The sequence below is a fragment of the Fundulus heteroclitus genome, chromosome 18 (assembly GCF_011125445.2).
Source record: "Fundulus heteroclitus isolate FHET01 chromosome 18, MU-UCD_Fhet_4.1, whole genome shotgun sequence".
In the NCBI taxonomy this organism is placed as follows: domain Eukaryota; kingdom Metazoa; phylum Chordata; class Actinopteri; order Cyprinodontiformes; family Fundulidae; genus Fundulus; species Fundulus heteroclitus.
The window spans coordinates 22,579,066-22,600,009 of NC_046378.1; the positions used below are offsets into that span (position 1 = coordinate 22,579,066).

Here is a 20,944-nt window from a genome sequence, read left to right on the forward strand (position 1 = left end):
TTTCTTTTTTTTTCAAATCACAGCCCAACCAGGCCCTGAATAACACAATCACAAGGACGTCACATCAATCTCAAACTGTTTTTGTAGCATACACGCATTTTGGAGCATCTGCTCTTTTTTTAACATGTTTGATTGATGTAGTTTTACTAGTTTTCCAAGAAATGAACCCTTTATAAAAGCTTATCTAAATGCAATGATATGAATTTGGGCTGCATGTGGTCTTCAAATGGTAGATCTTTTTGGGGGGGATGGGAACCGAGTTGTCAGGACTATTTGTTTTTGTTTGGTAGTTTCTTGGTGGCAAGAAATAGATGTCATGTAAACCTTCAGTACTCCATCCTCCTAGGAGGAAGCCCCAAGGCTGTTTGTTTGCATTGTTCTGCAGATCTTTTGCCTTTGTGTGTGAACTGACGCACATGCTTCATTTCTATTACTGTAGTTGGAGTTTCCTCATTCGGGAGCTGTTTCCTCTGAATGTCAGATGTGTTTTTGTAACGGACAGCTTGAGGAAATGTGGACTATATAGCCAGAGGGGGGAGGGGGGACGTTTTCCTATTTTGTCCTAAATGGTCTTACGATTTATATTACTTAGAAGCCTGGAAATTAGACAAATGGCTTAGAAATCTGTCAAGTAGCCCTGCAGTGTGTAAATATACTCCTGCAAACTAACCATGTGATTTTTCTTTTTTTTTTTTTATTAAACAGCAGCTTAGCACGGCAATGTGAATATCCACATGAGGCTGAGATGGTATCCCAAACTCTCAGCTGACCAGTCAAGTGGTGATCTCTTCACAGAGTTGAACATATTTCCATCTGGACCTCTTTCTCATTTAACACCAGCATTCAAAAGCTTGTCGCTACAAATGTGCAAAGCCCATAAAGCGGGACACTTAAACGGTTTACAGTGCGTGCTCTGCAGTGGCACAACAATCAGGAGGAATTAATAATGCATCCCTGCTCCAAAGCTCAGTGCTCACATCTCCAGCGGGGGTGCTAAACAATGTGTCCCGAGAGTCTGACAGGAGGGAAATTGATTTAGCGAAAACACAAGAGGAAAGGCAGGAACACACACATGTTGGAATAAATGCAGCAACAGGGTTTTCAGGGTTTAAAATTCCCACCTTAACGACTATAAGGAAGTAAATCAAAGTCCAAATCCACTTGTTTAAACACCAGAGAGTGCGTTTCCATCTCATGCACTGAAATTATCGTCAGCCGGTGTCAGATTTTGATCATTATGTAGGCTTTTTAATTGTCTAACAGCAGTTTTTGTCGAGTAAAGCGGTCGTCCATTTCTGCTTAGTCATCCTTGCAGTGACCAGCCACATAAGCATGACTGGCCAATGAGAGGCAGTTGGCAAGAGCTGCTCGGCTATTTACTGTTTTCTTTTTCACTCTTAATGCTTTCTTTATTAAGTCCTACTGAATTGGTCACGTGGCAACCTGCCAGTGGTTTTACAGGTGATTTATTTATTTATTTATTTATTTTTCCACATTACGGCTCGTGTGTGCGAGACTTTGAGTGCGTGAGACTGTGTGTTTGGGCCACTATTTAGTAGCTGCATGTTGAATGCCTGCTGCACAGTTATTCCCACAGGGGTTTTAAAACTTTGGACACTTGGTAGCCTTGTGTCACATTTCTCCTGATTCTGTTTTCCATTTGCAGCGAGAGTTTTTCCTTATTTCAAAAATGTTTCTTGGTGCAGACCTATGTCCTTCGTTAGTTCTGTTGCTATATATATATATATATATCTCTGGCAAATGTTTGCAAATGAGATGCAAAATTATAGGCTTCATTCAGCCCTTGTTAATGCACAGATAAAATGCAAATACCCTCCTTAAGTGGAATGACCTTCATAAATGCTTATTCATTTTCAACTTGTGTATCAGAGTTATATGAAAAGTGGAGATGTTAGAGGAGAGGGGCATGTATAGGCGACTCTATTCTGCGGGCCCCAGAACAGCCGCTGTGTATGTTTTAAATGAATGAAGTAATACATAGGCTCCTCGGTTAAGAGGATGAATATGACATGAGGGAGATTAATGTCTTTTGGAACAAGCGAGTGTTGTCTCAAAAACCAACTACCGTTCAGTTTCCATGTATGTGGACTCACATTTGTGACCAAGTAAAACAAATTTTAGGCTACTTAGAAATCTACCAGATATTCCCATAACCCTAGAAAACAGGTCTGGAAGCAACAACAGGTACGGGTGGACCAACGACGCCAGCATTTCTAAGTCTCATCCATTTAAAAAAAAAAAAAAAAAAAAACAGAAAAGAAAAGAAGCTCGGCATATTCGTTAAAGCTTCGCTCCTGTGGTCCATGCTATAGTTACCAACATTTACTTCCTGTTTATTACAGCTAGCGTTAACGTCTGACAACGTTACGCTGCACATCTCCTGGTTAATTCGCCACAAACCAGTAGATGGAAACGCGTCCGATTTTCGTGCATCTTCTTTTTTGCGATTATTTAAAAAGTTTGCTCAAGATTCGCATGAGAATTGGATGGAAACACAGCTACTATCTACAGCTGCAAAGCCAAACCCAGGACCCGACACTAAACAGGACAGACCCCAACCAGCGGGGAAAACACAAATCACTGTGGTAGCTGGAAAACAGAAGCGCCAAAGTAGGGAAGGCACATTACCCTCCCTCCTGGTGAGCTAGCCCCTGAGAGGTCAAAGGGGGAAGGCCCAACACATCCCTGGGAGCCATAGGCCACCGGACGTGGTCTGAATACACACAACACCACCATACCAAGGGGTTAAGACCTCCGGCTGGCCCCCCTTGACACCATCAGAGGCCCCCAATGCCATCGCCACCCCTTCAGCTCCAAACAAAGCACCACAGGCGAGGGGAAAAAATGGTCAGAAACTGAAACACTTGCTCTTTGTAAAGCCACCCACCGCACCGCACTCATGAAGTGATCCATGATGTGTCACGCTCTATTTTGGGTTCTGGCAGAGCTCACTGGTAGGAATTTACTCTGATCTGGTCATTGTTCCAGACAAGTGCCCATATCCACTGTAGGTAGACACAGACTTACTGAAAAAGCACCAGAGATGCACGTCTTTCTCTTTACTGAGTCTGAGTTGTTAACCACTGGTTTAATTTCACCAAATGTCATCAGAAACTGTTGCCGCCTGTATCTGTTTTTTTTTTTTTTTCTCTTTAACGTACAAACTGTTGTCTTAATTAGTTAATGTCATTCTGTGTAACGATAGCTCAGCTTTTTACATGTGGTATTTGTCCCAAAATATCATGTGTTTGGAACCAGTCGAGTCACGCAAGAGGCCACGAACTCTCTCTGTGAGGCAGTAGGGCAGGGGTTATGGAGTTCATCCTGAATGGACACAGCAATCATTTAGAGCCCGGGTTTTGCTGGTACATAGTTTTTGAGAGCAGCGTGCTGTGTGTTTTCATGTTTATGTGGGTTGGATGTTTTACCAGGAGTTTAAATGTCACCTTTTTTAGTCTGTGGTACTCTGGACGTCTTCGCGCTGAGATGGAGGTCAAGGTGAACATACATCAGGAGCTGTGAATGTGTAAATTCAAAGAATAAACATTTACAGTCGAGACACACTAAAGCTGGTTTCACATGGGAACCAGCAGGTGCAAAACACGGCCTCAGAAACCCTTCTGTCGTTTATGGTGTGCGACATCTGAGCTGAGCGGCAGGCAGCATACTGCTTATTTGTTTGATTTGGGTTCCTTGTAACTTGAAAACTGTCTCAGAGCTCCTCTGCCTAGCTGTGTTTCTTTGCCAGCTGAAGACACTATAGAAGCTAGTACTGCCATTGCCCTTTTACGCATCTCTCTCCTAGAAAGTACTCCTGGATCAGTGCTTATGTGCTCTCTTTGTGCGTCCCTGCTCAGTCTCCTCAGACCCCCGGTTGGTCGTGGCAGATGGCCGTTCACATTGAGCTGGAGGTTTCTTCCTGTTAAAGGGAATTACTGCAAAGTAAACGACACAATGCCGGCGACTGTCCACTGTCGCTACATGCTCATCCAGGAGGAGTGAAAGCTGCAAGTCAATGACTTAATGCAATCTACTGGGTTGCATTGGATAGAAAGCTCTTCAACCAGTCTGCCTGTAGGATTCAACTGAATTGACTTTGTAAAGTGCCTTGAGGTGACGTGTTGTGAATTGGTGCTTTGCAAATAAATTGAAATTGAATTAGCAGAGTTTAGACTTCGCGCAGCAGATTCTTGTTGAGGTGAGTGGCTGCACGGAGGCTGACTGTGCGTTCTTGTTGCCTTGGAGGTCTGAACTAATGAGTCACAGTCAGATTACGTCATCTCCGCCTTTTTGCGTACCAGTTTCCCTTTGTCGGACAGTAGGAAAAAACCATGGACGCTCGCACTGTTGTTAGAAATGCAACAGTGACAATAACACTGTTCTAGGTGATATTTTGTGCAAATAAACTGCTGAAACATCCCGTCTGATGAACACTAAAAGGTAGCACTTGTACCAATGACTAAATGTTACAGAAATAATAGAGAGTTGCTACAAACAGTGTTGCTGTGAGTAGCAGCAATCATGAATGCCGAAGTTAAGTACCGTCATGTTGCGCCGACTTTCCAACTCCTAACATTAACTTTAGGGGCCATTCCAGTTAAATTTTTCGACTCTGATATGGATTAATCTTTTCATTTGCATCGTTAATTACTTAATCAATATATCGATGTGGATCTGTGTATTGTTATACTCCTAGTGGAGCTTACATATTACTGTGGTCAAGGCCTAAAGAATCATTTTTTTTTATGCTGCTTAGTTTTAGTTTGCTGTCCACATTTTTACCGTCACACATAATCATGACTCGAAATACCCCTCAGGAGCCGCTTCAAACCCTCCTGTTTACTCTAGAAGTCATTCTTCTAGTGCTTCTCACGTTTCTTAGCGCAACTTTGTGGTTTGAAGTTTAGTTTCACTCTTACATTTTAGTTGTTCCTGTTTTATATCTCTTTAGGCCAAGTCTGAGGGAAGTCAAATAATGTTGGCCTTTGGTCTGTACTAGGTTTTTTTGAAATAAACCATGAGAATCTTTTGACCCTATAGTAGCCATAGAGCATCAACTTGTCCAGGTCTTCTCCATTTATTAGTTTTGGTAGAGCAGCCAGTGCAGAGAAAGTAAGTAAGTCATAGGATTTATAAAAACACTGCAGAAATCAGAAGAAATCTAATGATCAACATATCCTCAAAAGCTAATCCTAATTATCTCAGGAATGACATAGCTTTTCATGCGATACGTTGTTCCTCACAAACTTGCTATCTCTGGGGACTCTGTTAGCAGCTTCAGCTGCCTGCAACTAATGTTTGCATTTAAAGTTTATCTCAGTTTGTTCAAGATCTTTGTTGTGCATCACTTGTACCGATTTTATTGAATTTCCTCTTACGTGGCATGAAAGTTTCACCATGTGAAAAGCAAAGTCTGCCTCAGCGTGCTAGTGGACGAAATGAACTCATTCCGACTTTATTTCTCTTTGTTTCTGTAGGAACTGAAAGACCTGACTCAGCGAAACGAATGCTTGGATCTGAAAGGTAAGCGCAACAATTACACAGCAGTGGCAGCCAATGCTGTACATCCAACCTATGTACTTTGTCTGTCTTTAACAGGTCACTGAATTAGTTTAAGCAAGCTTAGATAAATAACACATGACATCTTACAACTCATTTATTTATTTTAGAATCAAGCCAAAATTAAGAAAGTGTTAAAAAAAAAAACAATAAACCTGTAAATTCACAACAGTAACAACTTGAAGTAATTATTTTCTGTGTGATTAATTTTTATGTATCTGGAGAAATTTTCTCTTTGCACAACTCCAGATGTTATTGTTCCAGTTATCTTGTGTTTTTTTTAGAGCCATTATGTCCAACCTAAGACATGCTGCTAGTTTTTCCCACCATGAACTTCTACATTTTACCCTCTGAGACTTGCAGAGTCTGAGATCTGCTTTTTGTGCTCTTGTGCAATCCTTCGAACATAGCACAGTTTGAACTTGATGTGAACCTGCTGGGACAGCCACTGTGGGACTAACTGGAAACCATTTTCAATGTTTTCTACCCCTGAACTATAACGGGGACCATATTGTTTGGAAAAGCCTGCATTAACCTTTCAGGGCGAAAAAGTGCAAAACCTCATATGCCAGTAAGAATGCAATGGCCAGTTTACAGTTTTTCCATAGCTTTGACCTGCCATTGCCAGATTTGGCCAATTCCAATTTCTGTTTAACAAATATATGATGATAAAATAAAGGTTGCAGCAAATTTTATTCTAGCCATCTTACTGTAAGCAATCATTGATTATTTTAGGAGTAGAGGTGAAATCACACTGCACCAGAGTAGTCACTATAAAACGGTGTTTTGCTAATCTTTGAAAAATAAGGCAAGCTGACGAAGATGACATTTTAAAATCTTTTGCATAATTTTAGTAATTGGTTCAGTTAACGTCTCTAAACGACAGTCTGTCTCCCTGGAGCTTCCATAGCAGACAGTAGGCCTCTCAAAAAGGGTCAAAGCAAGGCAACTTCACTGTTCCCCATTTAGTTTGAGTGCATCTCAAAAGGTTGTAGAAAATACAGTATTCTCATAAATGGCTTTATCGATCAGTAACATCTTCCACACCAAAGAGGGTTTTTGTCAGCTTGTGCTAATAATGCTTAGTCTGGTCTATTTACTGATGGAAAAAAGATCAGATTTTTTTATTTTTCCAAGTGGTCAATTATTGGTCAGGGCATATCAAGCTAAAAGTTAGCTTGTGCCCTGTCCATCACTTGAAGAAACAAGTCCTTCTCTTACGTTTAGCTTTTCAGTATCTTTTCGTTTCGCACAGCCCATTCCAGAAAACTACTGAAACTTCAGCATTTGTATAGACGTGGACTTAAAAACACTTGACTTGTCCATACTTAATTTACCTCCTCTTAAGGTAGACTTACTTCTTCTCAGGCTTCTGCACTGAGAAATCATTAAGTAATGACTGTGTTGTATTTTTATGTAATGTTAAGCTTAACGGTTAGACATGGAGAAAGCGCAATCATTTTTAAATGTCCTAATTTACAAAATCTTAAAGGTTGTAGGTTTTAGTGTGACTAAACCTAGACCCAGACTTGCATATTGGGATTATTTTACAGCCTTTTCAACCTACTTTTAACTCCAGCCTTCATAGCACTGCACCTAAATGCTTATTTGTGTGTTTGTGTCTTCAGGTGAGAAGTTGGACTACAAGACATGCGAGTCTCTGGAGGAGATTCTGAAGAGAGTCCAGTTTAAAGTGATAGACCTGGAGCAAACCAACCTGGATGAAGATGTAAGATAACTTAAAAATAGTCCCTCTATCTGCCTTTTCATTGCCACTTTCAACATTCAGTCTATCTGTGATTATCTTCTCCACTCTCTCAAGTCTGGCAGCATTTAGGAGGTTCTTCGTGGTTTTGTTTGATTATCCCAGATGTTAATCTGTGTAAATACTATTAGAAATGTTTGGGCTGAACACATTTACTGATGCACCGGGATGCAGGTCCTGATGGGTTTAATCTTCTAAATCTGCTGTATGTTAGTGTATTATACGGACAGAAGGCAGTCACAAAGCCTAAATGCATCAGGTGTCTGCTCTGCGAGTGGTTGATTTACTTCTGTATATTTGTAACAGTCAGTTGATGCAATCAGTTTAACCATTTTATGCACATACTTATATGATCTCTTTAGGTCTTAATTAGATATCTGTGACATGCTTTAAATAAAATACACCAAGCATATTTGCTTGCATATTTTCTTTGCTGCCTTTTTATTGGTAGTAGCGTAAAGCTTTACTCTAAATAATCTGCTGTGGACCTTAGAAAACACTCAAAATACCTTCCCTCTGGAAAATATTCAGCCTGGCTGTAAACCAAGCTCAGTCCAGCACCCAAAAGAAGTGTTTATAAAATCTGAACTTTGTTTCTAAATACTTAGATTTCTGTTCTCGTTCGTTAAAAAATTACTATTTATTTACTGGCCCAGATTATTTAATTATAAGAACAGATCCTAATGCTGAGTAATTTAGTTCTTGCTGTCATTTCCATGTCACACTCTACCCACAGAGACCCTTAGATAGCGTTTTAGTTCTTTTTTTTTATTGGGTTATTTTTTTATATATCAAACTTAACAAATGTTGAAACACTGAAAGCCAGCTGAACTGATTTCCCATTGGACGGAGAGGAAAAAAAGTCAAACTCTTCCTACTACTGTCTCAGTATTTTACCCACAGATTTCCTTTAAAAAGTTTTGCCTGTCATAACATCTGATTTGATTCTAATAACAAACTCATCCCTTTTGTCAGGTGTTTTCCACCAGTTATCAAACCACTATTAAATTTGTTATTGCAAAATGACAGGCCCTTTTTTTTTTTTTTATCTCCCATTCATCAATGAGGTTATTTAATAAAGCTGCATTTCGACAGTTTAATACCTTCTTAAAACCGACCACCCGTTTTTTTTTATGTTCCGGTCAGGTTTTTGTGTTCAGTACAGCACTGTTGACGGCCCTTGTCAAGGTGTTCATTGAGATTTGCATAAACACAGACTGTGGAAGAACCACACCGCTGGTGTTACTGGGCCTCTGTGCGGTATTTGACACTAAACATGGTATATTACTGAAGAACTGGGTCAGACTTTATGATACACCACTTAACTGGTTTGAGTCTTAGGCCTTGTGCACACGCAGCGGGGTATTTAAAAATCCAAATTTCTACCCCACATCGTTTAAAAAAAATAATAATAATAATACCGTGCATACAGGATTGTTTTTAGCAAGGTTTTCCTCCACGCAAGTCTGAGTAAATTCACCATTGACCGTTGTTTTATGCCAGACGCATAAGAGCTGTGTACCGCAAAGATAAAACCTACACCAACCAGTCAAGAGTCCTTCAAAATAAAAGCGATGTTGAACAGCAGCGTGCTTGTGTAAAACAGCTGACCTCAAAGCATTATTTCTCCTTTGCACACCAATGTATTGGCTTGTAAAATCAGACAAATAAAAGGTCTCTGAACCAAATATAATGTTTAGAACGTTTAATTTACACTTTCACTTTGAAGTCTTGATTTCGAGATGAAAACAGGAAATGTTTTGCCTGCAGAGGTAACAGTTGGAAATAAACTGCGAGAAAAAAAGTTAAAGGTTTGTGAATTTGTCCAGTTTAACACTGATTTAGAGATATATTGTTAAGTCAATCACAACAAAACGTTGAAATCAGCACCGCTTTAACATTTCTTTAATTTTTTTACTCAACTATGGCCAAGTCTATAACAATGGCTGCACGTATGTGACGTCAGTGCCGTGATGTGCCCGACCTTAATCTGTCTTTTCATGTACATAAGCAGGCTCAAAACCGGAGCGTTTATAAATCTCCATTTTGACCGGAGTATTCGTTTTAAAGGATGTATAACGCCGTTTATGTGTGGATGAAAGGCACAACCGCATAAAAATCTTAGTTTTCCCCAGATAACCTGCTACATGTGGACTAGGCCATAGTTGAAGGACAGGGACTTCTTTGTGTCAATAGTAAACTTGACACTGGAGTTGACAAAAATCACATTGGGGGTTCCCCAAGGTTTCCTCTTGGGTCCCTCCAATTTCACAGTTAAAACCCCATTTGTTTAGAGTTTATTTTGATTGTCCTGTTTAGGTGGTTAACTGAAACATCATGATTTCAGTCCGTTGTCCAACTTTTTTCCTTAATTTTATTTTACCACTGCAAGGTACTTTGTGTTTTCGTTTCTTATGTTTCCATCATTCCATCATCAAAGCACTTTGAGTTGTCTTGTTGCTGAAATGTGCTATATAAATAAAGTTGCATTGCCGCTCCTTTGCCATATTACTTCAAACCCATTTCATGGTGAAATGAAATGAAATAAAATAGAGCTGATGGTAGTTTGCCATTCTCTCGAAGCAAGAAGCTATTACAGATGTGCGCTTCCCTCTTCCAGGGTACAATGGAAGCAGGATGGCTGGATGTTGGAAGGACACTGAAATAAAAATAGCTTTTTTTTCCTGAGATGATCCAGTGAAATTACTTGTTTTTCCACTGGAAATCTGAATCACTCGTTTGCTTGTTTTTAATCCCTGAGAGGCACTACAAAAGGGTACAGATGTTTTGACTGAGTTTATACCTACCTGTGTCATCAAGCATATAAATAGCAGCTTTTTATTATAATCTACCCCCTTCAAATAAAAAGTCACCAGGCACTAGTAGAGCCATAGATGAATCATGCTGCTTGTATACCTTTTTACCGTAATGCGCGTTCTAGAAGATACGACCTTCGCTGCGTACAAATAAATACAGCTTGACATTTATTAGTTTTTTTTTTTATTAATTTGGAGCAGCTTTTCCGGAAATGTAAATGAAGTAACTGAATGAGTTATTAACTGAGTCACTGTAGACAAGTGTCTCGCTTTGAGCTGCAACGAGACGGAGCTGTGAAAGGACAAATTATGGAAAGACGTACCGCTGGTTGAGCTGATCTTTAAAGCAAAAGGAGTAAATCATGCTTTGAGTCGCTGAGAGGATAGATTCATTTTCTGAAGTGGGCCCGAGCGATACGGGGAAGATGGTTTCCTTTGGCAGAGAGCCGTATCTGCAACCGCGGCGTCATGTTGGGACGGTTTTGGGCGGATGAAAGAAGAGAAATAGTTCGGTGGAGAGATGTTTTAAAAAAACATGTGGAGAAGCAGGCATGAAGAGCGTGATCACAGGGTGGCTTTTATTAGACTAAATGTGACTCATCTTCCCTCCGCCCTGTAGATAAACACGCGTGTGTGTGTGTATACTCAGCCATGTCTCCCAGTACACACACACACACAGACATAAAAAGGCGAAAGGTTAGGAAACATTATGTTTTCTTGATTCTCTGTTTTTTTTCCTTTTTTGTTACATTTCTATCCTTAGAGGAAAATACAAATCAGGCTCTCCTTAAACCACTAGCTACACATTTTGTCTACAGCTATGTTAATGTTTTAAACAAAATACAAAACTGAAGTTAATAAAGATATCCATTGCTCAAACTTCAGCCACTAGCTAATGTATCAGTTACTTATTGAGCATGAAATAGGAAGAGTTGCTGGAGATGCACCAGTTGAACGGCCAGAGAAAACAATCGGCTAATTGTCACCGAACCACCGACCAGGTTTTAAAAGATAATTTTGCCTAACCATTAAATACATTCAAACTTAGAAACGCAACAGCTTCTACTTTGATGCACTTTTTTGAGTTTAATTAAAAGTAGATAAAGGTTAAGAACACATGATTGGAAGTATAAATGGGGATAATCTTTTAATTCCTTAGTTTATATATGGATTTCAAACCACTGCTATCTTACAAGCTGCAGCAGAAGCTCATGCTGTTACTTGTTAAAGTGCTTGGAAAAACATTCTCTCAATTTGCCGGTCAGACTTAAGAAATAGAAATAGAAAATAGAAAATGAGTAGTCTATTGGCCTGAAAAGGCCGGAAGTTTGTAATGTCATATACGAAAAAACTTTTTTCTCCTTTAGCATCCACTACTCTATATTAGCATTCTGCTAACACTGAATAATCTGTGTGAGTAATAATGACCAACAATAGTATTTTATACAACAAAGACTTTACCCTTTTGTTTTTGTGTTTATAATTTAGCATTTTTATACAAATGGTTGTTTTGAATGCAGAGAAAAAAATTTAGATTCAGTTCAGATATGCAAGCTAATTTTTAAGTGTTCATTAGTTTGAATTAGTCTGAGTTTTGTTTTTTTTCATGTTAAACAATACCACAGCCCAAGGAAGTTGTAAAATAACCCACACACTTCTAAAGCCATCATGCAAACACCTCTAATTTCTCACCTGTCCAGAGGAACTGTTAAAACCTCTGTAACATTTCTTAAGAGGCTTTGACATTTTAAACAACTTGAAACTTGTTATGTAGGATTTTCTTTTTGATTGTTTTTTTTATTCTTCATATCTCTCCTTATTGTGTTGTTGTTCTCAGGGGGCTTCAGCTCTTTTTGACATGATAGAGTATTACGAATCAGCCACACATCTCAACATCTCCTTCAACAAGCATATCGGCACACGAGGATGGCAGGCCGCCGCTCACATGATGAGAAAGGTGAGAGATAGTTTTTCAGAGACGTGCTGTAGACAACCAAAGCATTTATAGACCCTCAAACGCTCTCATCCAAAAATCTGAGTAATATTTTGCTAAGATGTATATAAAGTTGTAATTTATTCCCAGCTTTTACCTTGTGCTGCCTCAAATGTAAACATAATAGCAGAATTATATATATATATATATATATATATATATATATATATATATATATATATATATATATATATATATATATATATATATATATATATATATAGAAAATGAATGAAAGCTTAATCAGTATTAATGGATTTGAGAAATATGGCGTCACAAAGAGTTTTTAAGAAAATGAAACTACTGAAGGCCGTCTTGGTTTCTAGACCAGTGTTAGAAAAAAACAAGTTGGAAAACAAGCCTACATTAAAAAGTATGACAAGCCTTTTTCTCTCTGAAATTAATAAACAAAATAGGTCATTTTATTTTAATTGTCTAGGTGTCTTTGTTTTTTTCTGTTACATGCTGTAGCTCATGTGGCTGTTCTCAACGTGTCATATAGATAAAAGATGTTGTATGTTGATCCGGTGAGCAACTAATTTGACATTTCATTAGTGTTGTGATAAAAGTGATAGATATCAGATTATTAATGGAGAACTTCCTGACACTTCGCCGAAACGTATACATCTTAATCTACTAATGTTTTGACTACTGCTGTGCATGAATGAATGAGGTTAAACATTAGATTAAACCTAAAGCAACAAAACTCAAATCACTTTTATTTCAGAAAGTAACATCAGTATTTTGGTTAGCAATTTACTCAAATAATAAGTATTAAGAATAAAATGTATTGCCTCTGTATCAGCAACTAAGAAACTGCAACTGTATTAGATGTAAACACTTTTGGTATTATTTACTGTATTAAAGGAGACTGACTTGTGCGTCTGTCTGTATATCCACTTAGCCGTTCCTCTGTTATGGTTTCCTCCTCAGACGAGCTCTCTTCAGTATCTAGATGCCCGTAACACTCCTCTGCTGGACCACTCGGCTCCTTTTGTGGCCCGAGCGCTCAGGATCAGTGGCAGCTTGGCAGTCCTCCACCTGGAGAATGCTGGTTTGTCTGGCAGGCCGCTCATGTTACTGGGTAAGACAGGCGTGGGACTGGGGGTCTCTTTGTCCTTTTCCTGTTTTTCTCAGAATGAACTGAAACGTGATCCCTCTGTTTATCCCTCTGGCCCGACTTGCTTTGCCTCAACCGCGTCCTCTTCAATCAGCCACGGCCCTGAAGATGAATATGAACCTGCGGGAGTTGTACCTGGCAGACAACAAGCTCAACGGCCTTCAGGACTCGGCTCAGCTCGGCAACTTGCTCAAGTTTAACTACAACATTCAGATTCTGGACCTGCGCAATAACCACATCCTAGACTCCGGTACGCAAATCTAAAATGTAGACGACGATTGTAAAAAAAACATTTCAGGTCCCTCTTAGATTTTATATCTCAATGAGGTTCTGGATAATTACATGTTTATATTTATATTATTACTTTGCATTTTGCTGTTTACGTTTTAAAAGTATTTTGCAAGACACTGTCTTGTCACATTACAACCAAAGATTTTATGTGATAGACAAACACACTATAGTGCATACTTGTCAAATACAATTAAATTATACATGACTTTTACATTTTCTTTACCAAAAAAAATAAATAAATAAATAAAAAAACTGTGGTAAAGGTGTGACTTGCATTAGGGCTGGTAACTATATGGACCAAAAATATTTTCTTGATATTTTAGGCTGAATGTGTTTATAAAAATGCATCTCTAAGCGTTATCCCAAATATCTCACAGGCATATTTTTTAACAAACAGTTGTAGATAAGTATGAGAAACAACCTACTGGAATACATAAATGTATAATTATAATGCAACATAGACAATCACAATATAAACAATGTAGTCTCATCTTATATCGCTTTTAAAAAAATATCTATTTTTAATGTTATTATTGCCTAGCTCTGACGTGCACTTTATATTAAACCCCCTTTACTCGAGACGAAGATAGATGGAGCTAAAACAAGGGCAATCCTGGAAGAAGACTGTAATTCATCTGGGATGTCAGAAATTGAATTTGAATGTGTTTATGTGATTGATATATCAGATTTTAGTTTAAATTGGATCTGTTTGTCTTCTGTGGTGCCTTGAGATGGCATTTGTCCTGAAGTGGGACCATTAGAAATAAACTAAATTGAATTAAATTGTGAAGAAATTATAAAAAAAAAAACTGGGCCGGAGGTTCACCTTTCACCACTGAACCCGGATTTACAGTTCTGCTCTCACATGTTCGCCTCCCTTACTGTCATCAACACATAGCAGTTTTTCAGACCCCTCTAGAGAATTTTTCATTCAAAAGCAACAAATTTATCGTTTTTTCTGTGTTGGATGAGACACTGGCGACAAGTAAAAGCACCGATCGTTCTGAGTTCACTGTCTCTTCAGTAAACGGCGAGCTGCTGTGAGCCCCTCCCTCTTCGATAGCGCTGACAGGCGGTCAGCCTCGCTTTGCTGCTGCAGCAAACTCTGCCTGAAGTCAGAGAGATGAGACCGACTCATCTGTTTCCCATTGAAAATGAGTCACGCATGAGCAAAGCTTTCCCTGGATTACAAAGCAGGATGTTAAAACATTATAAACATAATATTTAACGGGTAACAGTATTCTTTTTTTTCTCTGAAACTGTTGCACTTATAGATTCCTCCCTGGAACTGATTCACACTCAGCCTCTGTTATTTATTTACATCATCCCCTGTGGGTGTCTCTGTTATATTTTGGTTAAAATTAATAATATGAAAAAAACATAAATGTCGTTTGGATTGAGGTAAAATATTTCATATTTTATTTTAGTTTTGAGCATATTTAGTGTTTTTAATCAATTTCTGTCTTGTCAATGTTGATATTCCTCACTCTTACAACATATTTTTTATTCAAGACAGAGTTTTAGCCTTTTGTTTATATAGTAATTTATTTAAGATATTTATTATTGAAATTATTGATATGTTTTTATTGCTCTATTTCTATAAAGATATTTATTTTGTTTTCTTTTGTTCCAAATGTTTAAAAAGAAGCCAGTCAGTGACCATTATTTTTTTTTTTACCCTGTTGTTTGGTTTAAAAAAAAAAATAAGTATCACTAATAGTACAGATAAAATACAGTATCGATAAAAGTAGTAGTGGTAATAAATCCTTAACGATACCCATCCCTTATAAATTATACTTTTATGTTTTCCAGTGGGTTATCTTTCAGCTGTTTCTTATATTTATCTACAGCTGTTTGTTAAAAAATGTGCCTCTGAAACATTTGCGATAAAGCCTCGATTCAGAGATGCATTTTTATAATTACTTTACGAAAAGAAAAACATATCTAGATAAATATCGTACATCAGGATTCAGCCTAAAAATATTGAGATATTATTTTTAGTCCATATGGCCTAGCCCTACGTTTTCATGTATTAGACCCAGGCTTAAAAACAATAAAAAAAAATCTTTGGCTATTGGTGTTCACAGATGCTCTCTATCAGATGAGCTGTTTTGCCTGAAGGTTGGTGAAACTTTGAGTGAGAAAGCCTAAAACAAACGGTGGTTCCAGAGCGTAATGACCCAGGGAGGCTGAAAACAAAATTATTTGTTAAAAAAAAAACACATTTAATTTGTGTTCCTCTTCAGTTATATAATACTTTTGTGTTTGTCACATAAAATCGCACTAAAATAAATTGATGTTTTGTGGTTGTAACTTGGCAAAATGTGTAAATAATTAAAAGAGCACAAATCACTCCTGTGAGGCAGTGTATGTAACGTTAAGGCGATGCGTGCAGATGTTTACGGGTGTGTGTTTGTCGTGTCAGGTCTGGCCTACTTATGTGAAGGACTAAAGGAGCAAAGGAAAGGTCTCGTCACCTTGGTGCTATGGAACAACCAGCTAACACACAACGGCATGGGCCACCTCGCTGGCGCACTGGTTCGTTACTCACAGACGCATTCACTGTGCAATGATGCAGCACACACACATAACCCAGGTGGCTGGAGGAAAACCCCTTTACACCAAACAGTTTCCCTTTTTATTTGACTGAACTCAACGTTTTAGTTAGTAACCACGTTAGTTTTAGGTTAATGATTAATGAAAATGACACGTTAAATTAGAATAAAGAGACTATTCAAGATTATCAAAGGGGTTTCTTGGTATCCAATTTCCAATGCAAATCAGGTATATTGGCAAAATGTACAGACTAGCAGCTGTTTGCTATAAATAAACCAAACAAGAATAGTTTACGTAGTTCCATAGGACTAATATTACAAGTAGTTTGTCCAAATTAAACACAGTACGGCAATTTTAATCATTACGGCAATGTCAGAATTATTTAACTCCCTCATGACGACCGTCTTTAGTTGTTAGTCGAGCAGCCTTTCTAAATCCCACCTGCACTTTTCAGTAGCGTTCAACAGCCATGACTTCTTCTCAGTGGACTTTCAGACACACTTGAGGTCTTTGTCCAGTTTGAAGCTCCACTGACGCCCAATCCTCAGCTTCCTCACAGACCACAGCACATTTTCTCCTAAATTTCCCGTTGCTTGATTGAATCCGTCTTGCCCTCGTTACGCTGCGGGTTTCTAGTGTCGGAGGAAGTAAAGCGGCCCCAGAGCATCACTGAGCCACTGCCGTGCTTCACTGCAGGCATGGCGCTCTTTTCAGTGTAGGCTCCTTCCTGTTTTCTGCAAACTTTTACTTTTTAGTCAGTATATTAAAAAAAAAACAATGCCTTTGAATTCAGACATGGACCTCTTTAGTCTGACGGTGGAAACTAGTGGTAGCCATCGGGGGGCTTCCTTTCTCTGCCACGTCCAGGTGGCATTTTAATGTCTTTTTTTTTTTTTGTATCATTTTCTTGCTTGCTATGTTTCTAACAAAGTGTCTGAGACGTTCTATCTCAGGCAAACTTGAATCAGCTAATGAGGCTCATGATTTGTTGCATCCCTGAGATGTCACCTGGTTTACAGGTGTCTGTTATAATGAAGAATAAATTCAAGACTGCAGTAATCATTGATGGCAAGGTTTAGTTTTGAATTTAGATAACCTCTTTGTAATATTGCAAAGACTAGAACAGACTAGATTACTATCTAGTCTGTTCTTGTGTAGTTTGTTTAAAACGGCTGAACATTGTTGGTATTTTGCCAATAAACCCCTTTCCAGCAGGGGTTGAATAACTTTACGCTCAAATAGTAGAATCCAATCTTTATTATATCTGTTAGCATCGTCACCTTTGGTGAAACATTAACAGATGGTAAGCAGTTTATTCGGCACTGTGATACTTCACAACAACACAAACAGAATGTCTTAAGACTTGATTTGATTAGAGAGGTTGTATTTAAACCCCTTAAATTCTGGATAGTCTTGTTAAGAACAATGCAGCCAAAGACGTTTGTTAATTATCTCTCAGTAAGACTGTTGACTCACGTTTACTTCTCGGTAAAGGAGTCACCCTCCAGTTTGTTTGTGCAGAGCCAGGAGTGGCAGCTGTGTAAATGAGGGATTATTATGCTCTGTATAGTAGTGCTGTGACATTTTATTTTAGGGGACATTTCCTTGTCAGATAATCATTAAGACTCCTGACATTTAGTGCTGTCGGATTTCCCTGAGTAAACATGAGAAGCTGGGGTTTTATTCACACCTCTTCCTACTGCTCAGCAACAGCTGAAGAAACAACTTGTTGGTTTGTTACCAAGTTTTAGATTATTAAAACGCCTTATCTTTTGTTGTTTTGGTGTTAATTTAGCGTTTCACTGTTTCTAATTAGTCTCTATTCATTTATTAGATCTTCTGCAATGTTGTTCTCTGGTACAGGGCTTTATTTGTGTTATATTAGTGTTAGTAGCACTGGGGTATGCAATATTAACGTCTTTTCAAAGAGCCAATGGTAAATAATTACACATATAGGTCATAAATGCATCATCAGACAATATCATTCAGTCTGGAAAAGCAAGAAAACGTCTGGAGTTAGCTTTTGTTGTTCCCACATCTGGAAAGAAGTGCTGAAAATAAAAGTTTCCAGACTTTCATTTTATTTTTTAAAGGATAAATTCTGAAATATTAAAACAATGTACTCTTTTATATCACTTTAGAGTTTTTGAAATTGTTTCTTTCTTTGTATTTACCACCTCTCAATTTGATTTTTCTTTAGCTTTTTTGACATTTTGGGTTTGTTTCTTTGTTTGTTTCTTTCTTTCTTTACATTTTAACCTCCTAGTTTACTTCCTTAACTAGATCTGGGTTGGATGATGACAAAGACATTACATTTTTAGGTTTTAGTAACAGATTAAAGTATTAATTTAATTAAATCACATTTAGTCTCAATTTCTAAAGATACTGGGCTAAAGAAACAGGCGGGGAAATAGCTCTTTGTAGCAGTGCTGAATTGGGAAACTATGAAAGCATTAAGCATATTATTTTCACTTCACATATCCATAACAAAACAAGTAATTAGTATTTTTGTGGTTGATAGCTACAATTAAGCCCTAAATCATCCATTCTCTGGCAGATTTAGGTTTATTTTGTTTCACCAACGGGATTTTTTTTCTGATTGGAAGGAATAGAAACGGTTTGTAGAGTCCAGCCTTGAATCTGTGAAAGTAAAGCCTCTCCGTTTACAATGTTTTTTTGGGGTTTTTTTATCTTTTAGGAGACCCCCTTTTGATTTCATATCAAAAACTAACGTTGTGGTTTAATGAATATAATTTTAAATCTTACTGTGCCAAGAGTGTGAATAATTTTGGGCTTAACTATATTTGACTATAAGAAAAAAGCCAAAAGCAGTAATGAAGATATAATGACCAATCAAGTTGCTGTCAGGATAATGGAAAGCTGTACATTTGTGAAATATTATTAATTATTGACTGCTATTTAAAAGGCAGACATTCAATGCAATAACGTAAACTTATATTATGCCAGTCAGAAACATACATCAGAGCTACTCATCAGAAATCTGAGCACTGAAATGATTCGATACAGCCTGCGTATTTCAGATTAATTCTCTGGTGTTCACTTTTGTTTTTGATTATTTCCTTAATAACGTGCTTTTCTTCATAAGGTTGAGAAATAATCTGTGTTTTTCTGTCTCTCAGCCGTGCACTCAGAGTCTGGAGACTCTGAACCTCGGCCACAATTCAGTCGGTAATGAAGGAGTTCACAAGCTGAAGGACGGGCTGATCGCCAACCGCTCTGTGCTGCGGCTGGGACTGGCCTCCACCAAGCTGTCCTGTGAAGGTGGGCGTCAACATGCGTCTTTGTGCCTCTGCTGCAGGGTTTTGGGTTTTTAAAGTGGCCGTGCTAACTATCTGGCTGCTTTTAATTTTGCGATGCAGGAGCTGTCGCTGTGGCTGAATTCATCGCAGAGAGCCCCAGACTGCTGCGTCTGGACCTTCGGGAGAATGAGATCAAGACCGGTGGCCTGATGGCGCTGTCGCTCGCGCTGAAGGTCAACAACTCGCTGCTGCGGCTCGACCTGGACCGAGAACCCAAGAAGGAAAGTGTAAGTATCAAGCGTCGACTGAATTTTAAAAGGGAAAGAAGAAGTTTCACCCCCTGTGTAATCACAGGAGAGTGGGGGAGAGGGCCCTGTGGCACGTGTCTCACGCACACAGACACACTGCCAAAAACACTCTGATGTTGGCATGTTTCCTCAAAGTCACTGTTTCCTCTTAGCCAGAGCTACAGCTAGTGTCACATTTAAAGAAGGGATGAAATTGGTGTGACAGGGATGTTTGTGCCGTATTGACAAAGAATGAAACTAGAGTTCAACATGGTAAGGCAAGTTATTGATCATTTTATCTGAATTATTTTTGTAGGATTGTAGAGCTGCATGATGTCATAACGATATTAGGGCTGGGCAACGATTAAAATATTTAATCGCGATTAATCACCCTGATTAATCGCAATTAATCGCATTGTATTTACAAACTCCAAGAATGAATTCAAAAGTAGTGTAAAGAGCACTTTTATTTTAATGTTCTGCTGCCATATGAACAAAAGTGTTGTAACATTTGTAGCACTTATCAGTAACACATATTTAGTGTAAAGCTCAACTTAAACGTGTTAAACAAAAAATAGCAATAATAATAAATTAAAGCTTATTGCCACTGACAGGGAATTCTCTTTATGGGGAAAAAATCTACCAAAAACAGGCAATTTCTGAGGTGACAGCAGGGAGCAGCATTACCATTTTATGTTCAATACCAAAGTTTAACTTGGCAGTGGTTCCAACTAACTTGTTTCTGTTATATTCGATGCTGGAAGAACTTTAAACTGAAATGCTTGCTAACTCGATATGCTTGCGTTGCTTGCGTTTATTTGACGTTGATACGCGGTTTTTTGTTGTTGCTTTCTCGCGTGCATATAGTGAATGGTAGGCAAAAACAGGCAAAAACACATGGATACTTTGAAGCGAGAAGCGACTTCACCGACGGCGTCGATGCAGACACCCCCCGCTCCGCTCCGTACAAAACTTGTTCCGTTTGCCAACTCACCGCCTCGCCTAAGCAAATTCCTGCGGGAAACACCGCCTTCCGCATGTCGGCTTTGTTTTTTTCCGGCCAGCACCTTTCTTCCTCTTTGAATCCGAGGTTTGGCTGACAGCGAGGTTATTGGCGCATTATCGCCACCTACTGTTCTGATTCAAACCCCTACACCGCAGCAACAGACCTTCACAAAATAAAAGCATGTGAGCAACATGCGTTAATGCGCGTTAAAGAAATTATCGCCGTTAATAGTCTAATGAGTTAACGCAAAATTAACGCGTTAACTTGCCC

At 38.5% G+C, this 20,944-nt stretch overlaps 1 protein-coding gene across 1 annotated transcript in view; it reads left to right on the forward strand.

Moving 5' to 3' along the window:
- ppp1r37 (protein phosphatase 1, regulatory subunit 37) overlaps positions 1-20,944 on the forward strand; it is a 51,209-nt gene that overhangs the window by 23,480 nt on the left and 6,785 nt on the right. Inside the window, exons 3-10 of the mRNA XM_036149430.1 lie at positions 5,499-5,544; positions 7,209-7,309; positions 11,999-12,118; positions 13,088-13,238; positions 13,369-13,524; positions 15,991-16,103; positions 19,262-19,403; positions 19,502-19,668. Of these exons, the coding sequence (XP_036005323.1) occupies positions 5,499-5,544; positions 7,209-7,309; positions 11,999-12,118; positions 13,088-13,238; positions 13,369-13,524; positions 15,991-16,103; positions 19,262-19,403; positions 19,502-19,668 (996 nt within the window). The remainder of the gene's footprint in view (positions 1-5,498; positions 5,545-7,208; positions 7,310-11,998; positions 12,119-13,087; positions 13,239-13,368; positions 13,525-15,990; positions 16,104-19,261; positions 19,404-19,501; positions 19,669-20,944) is intronic.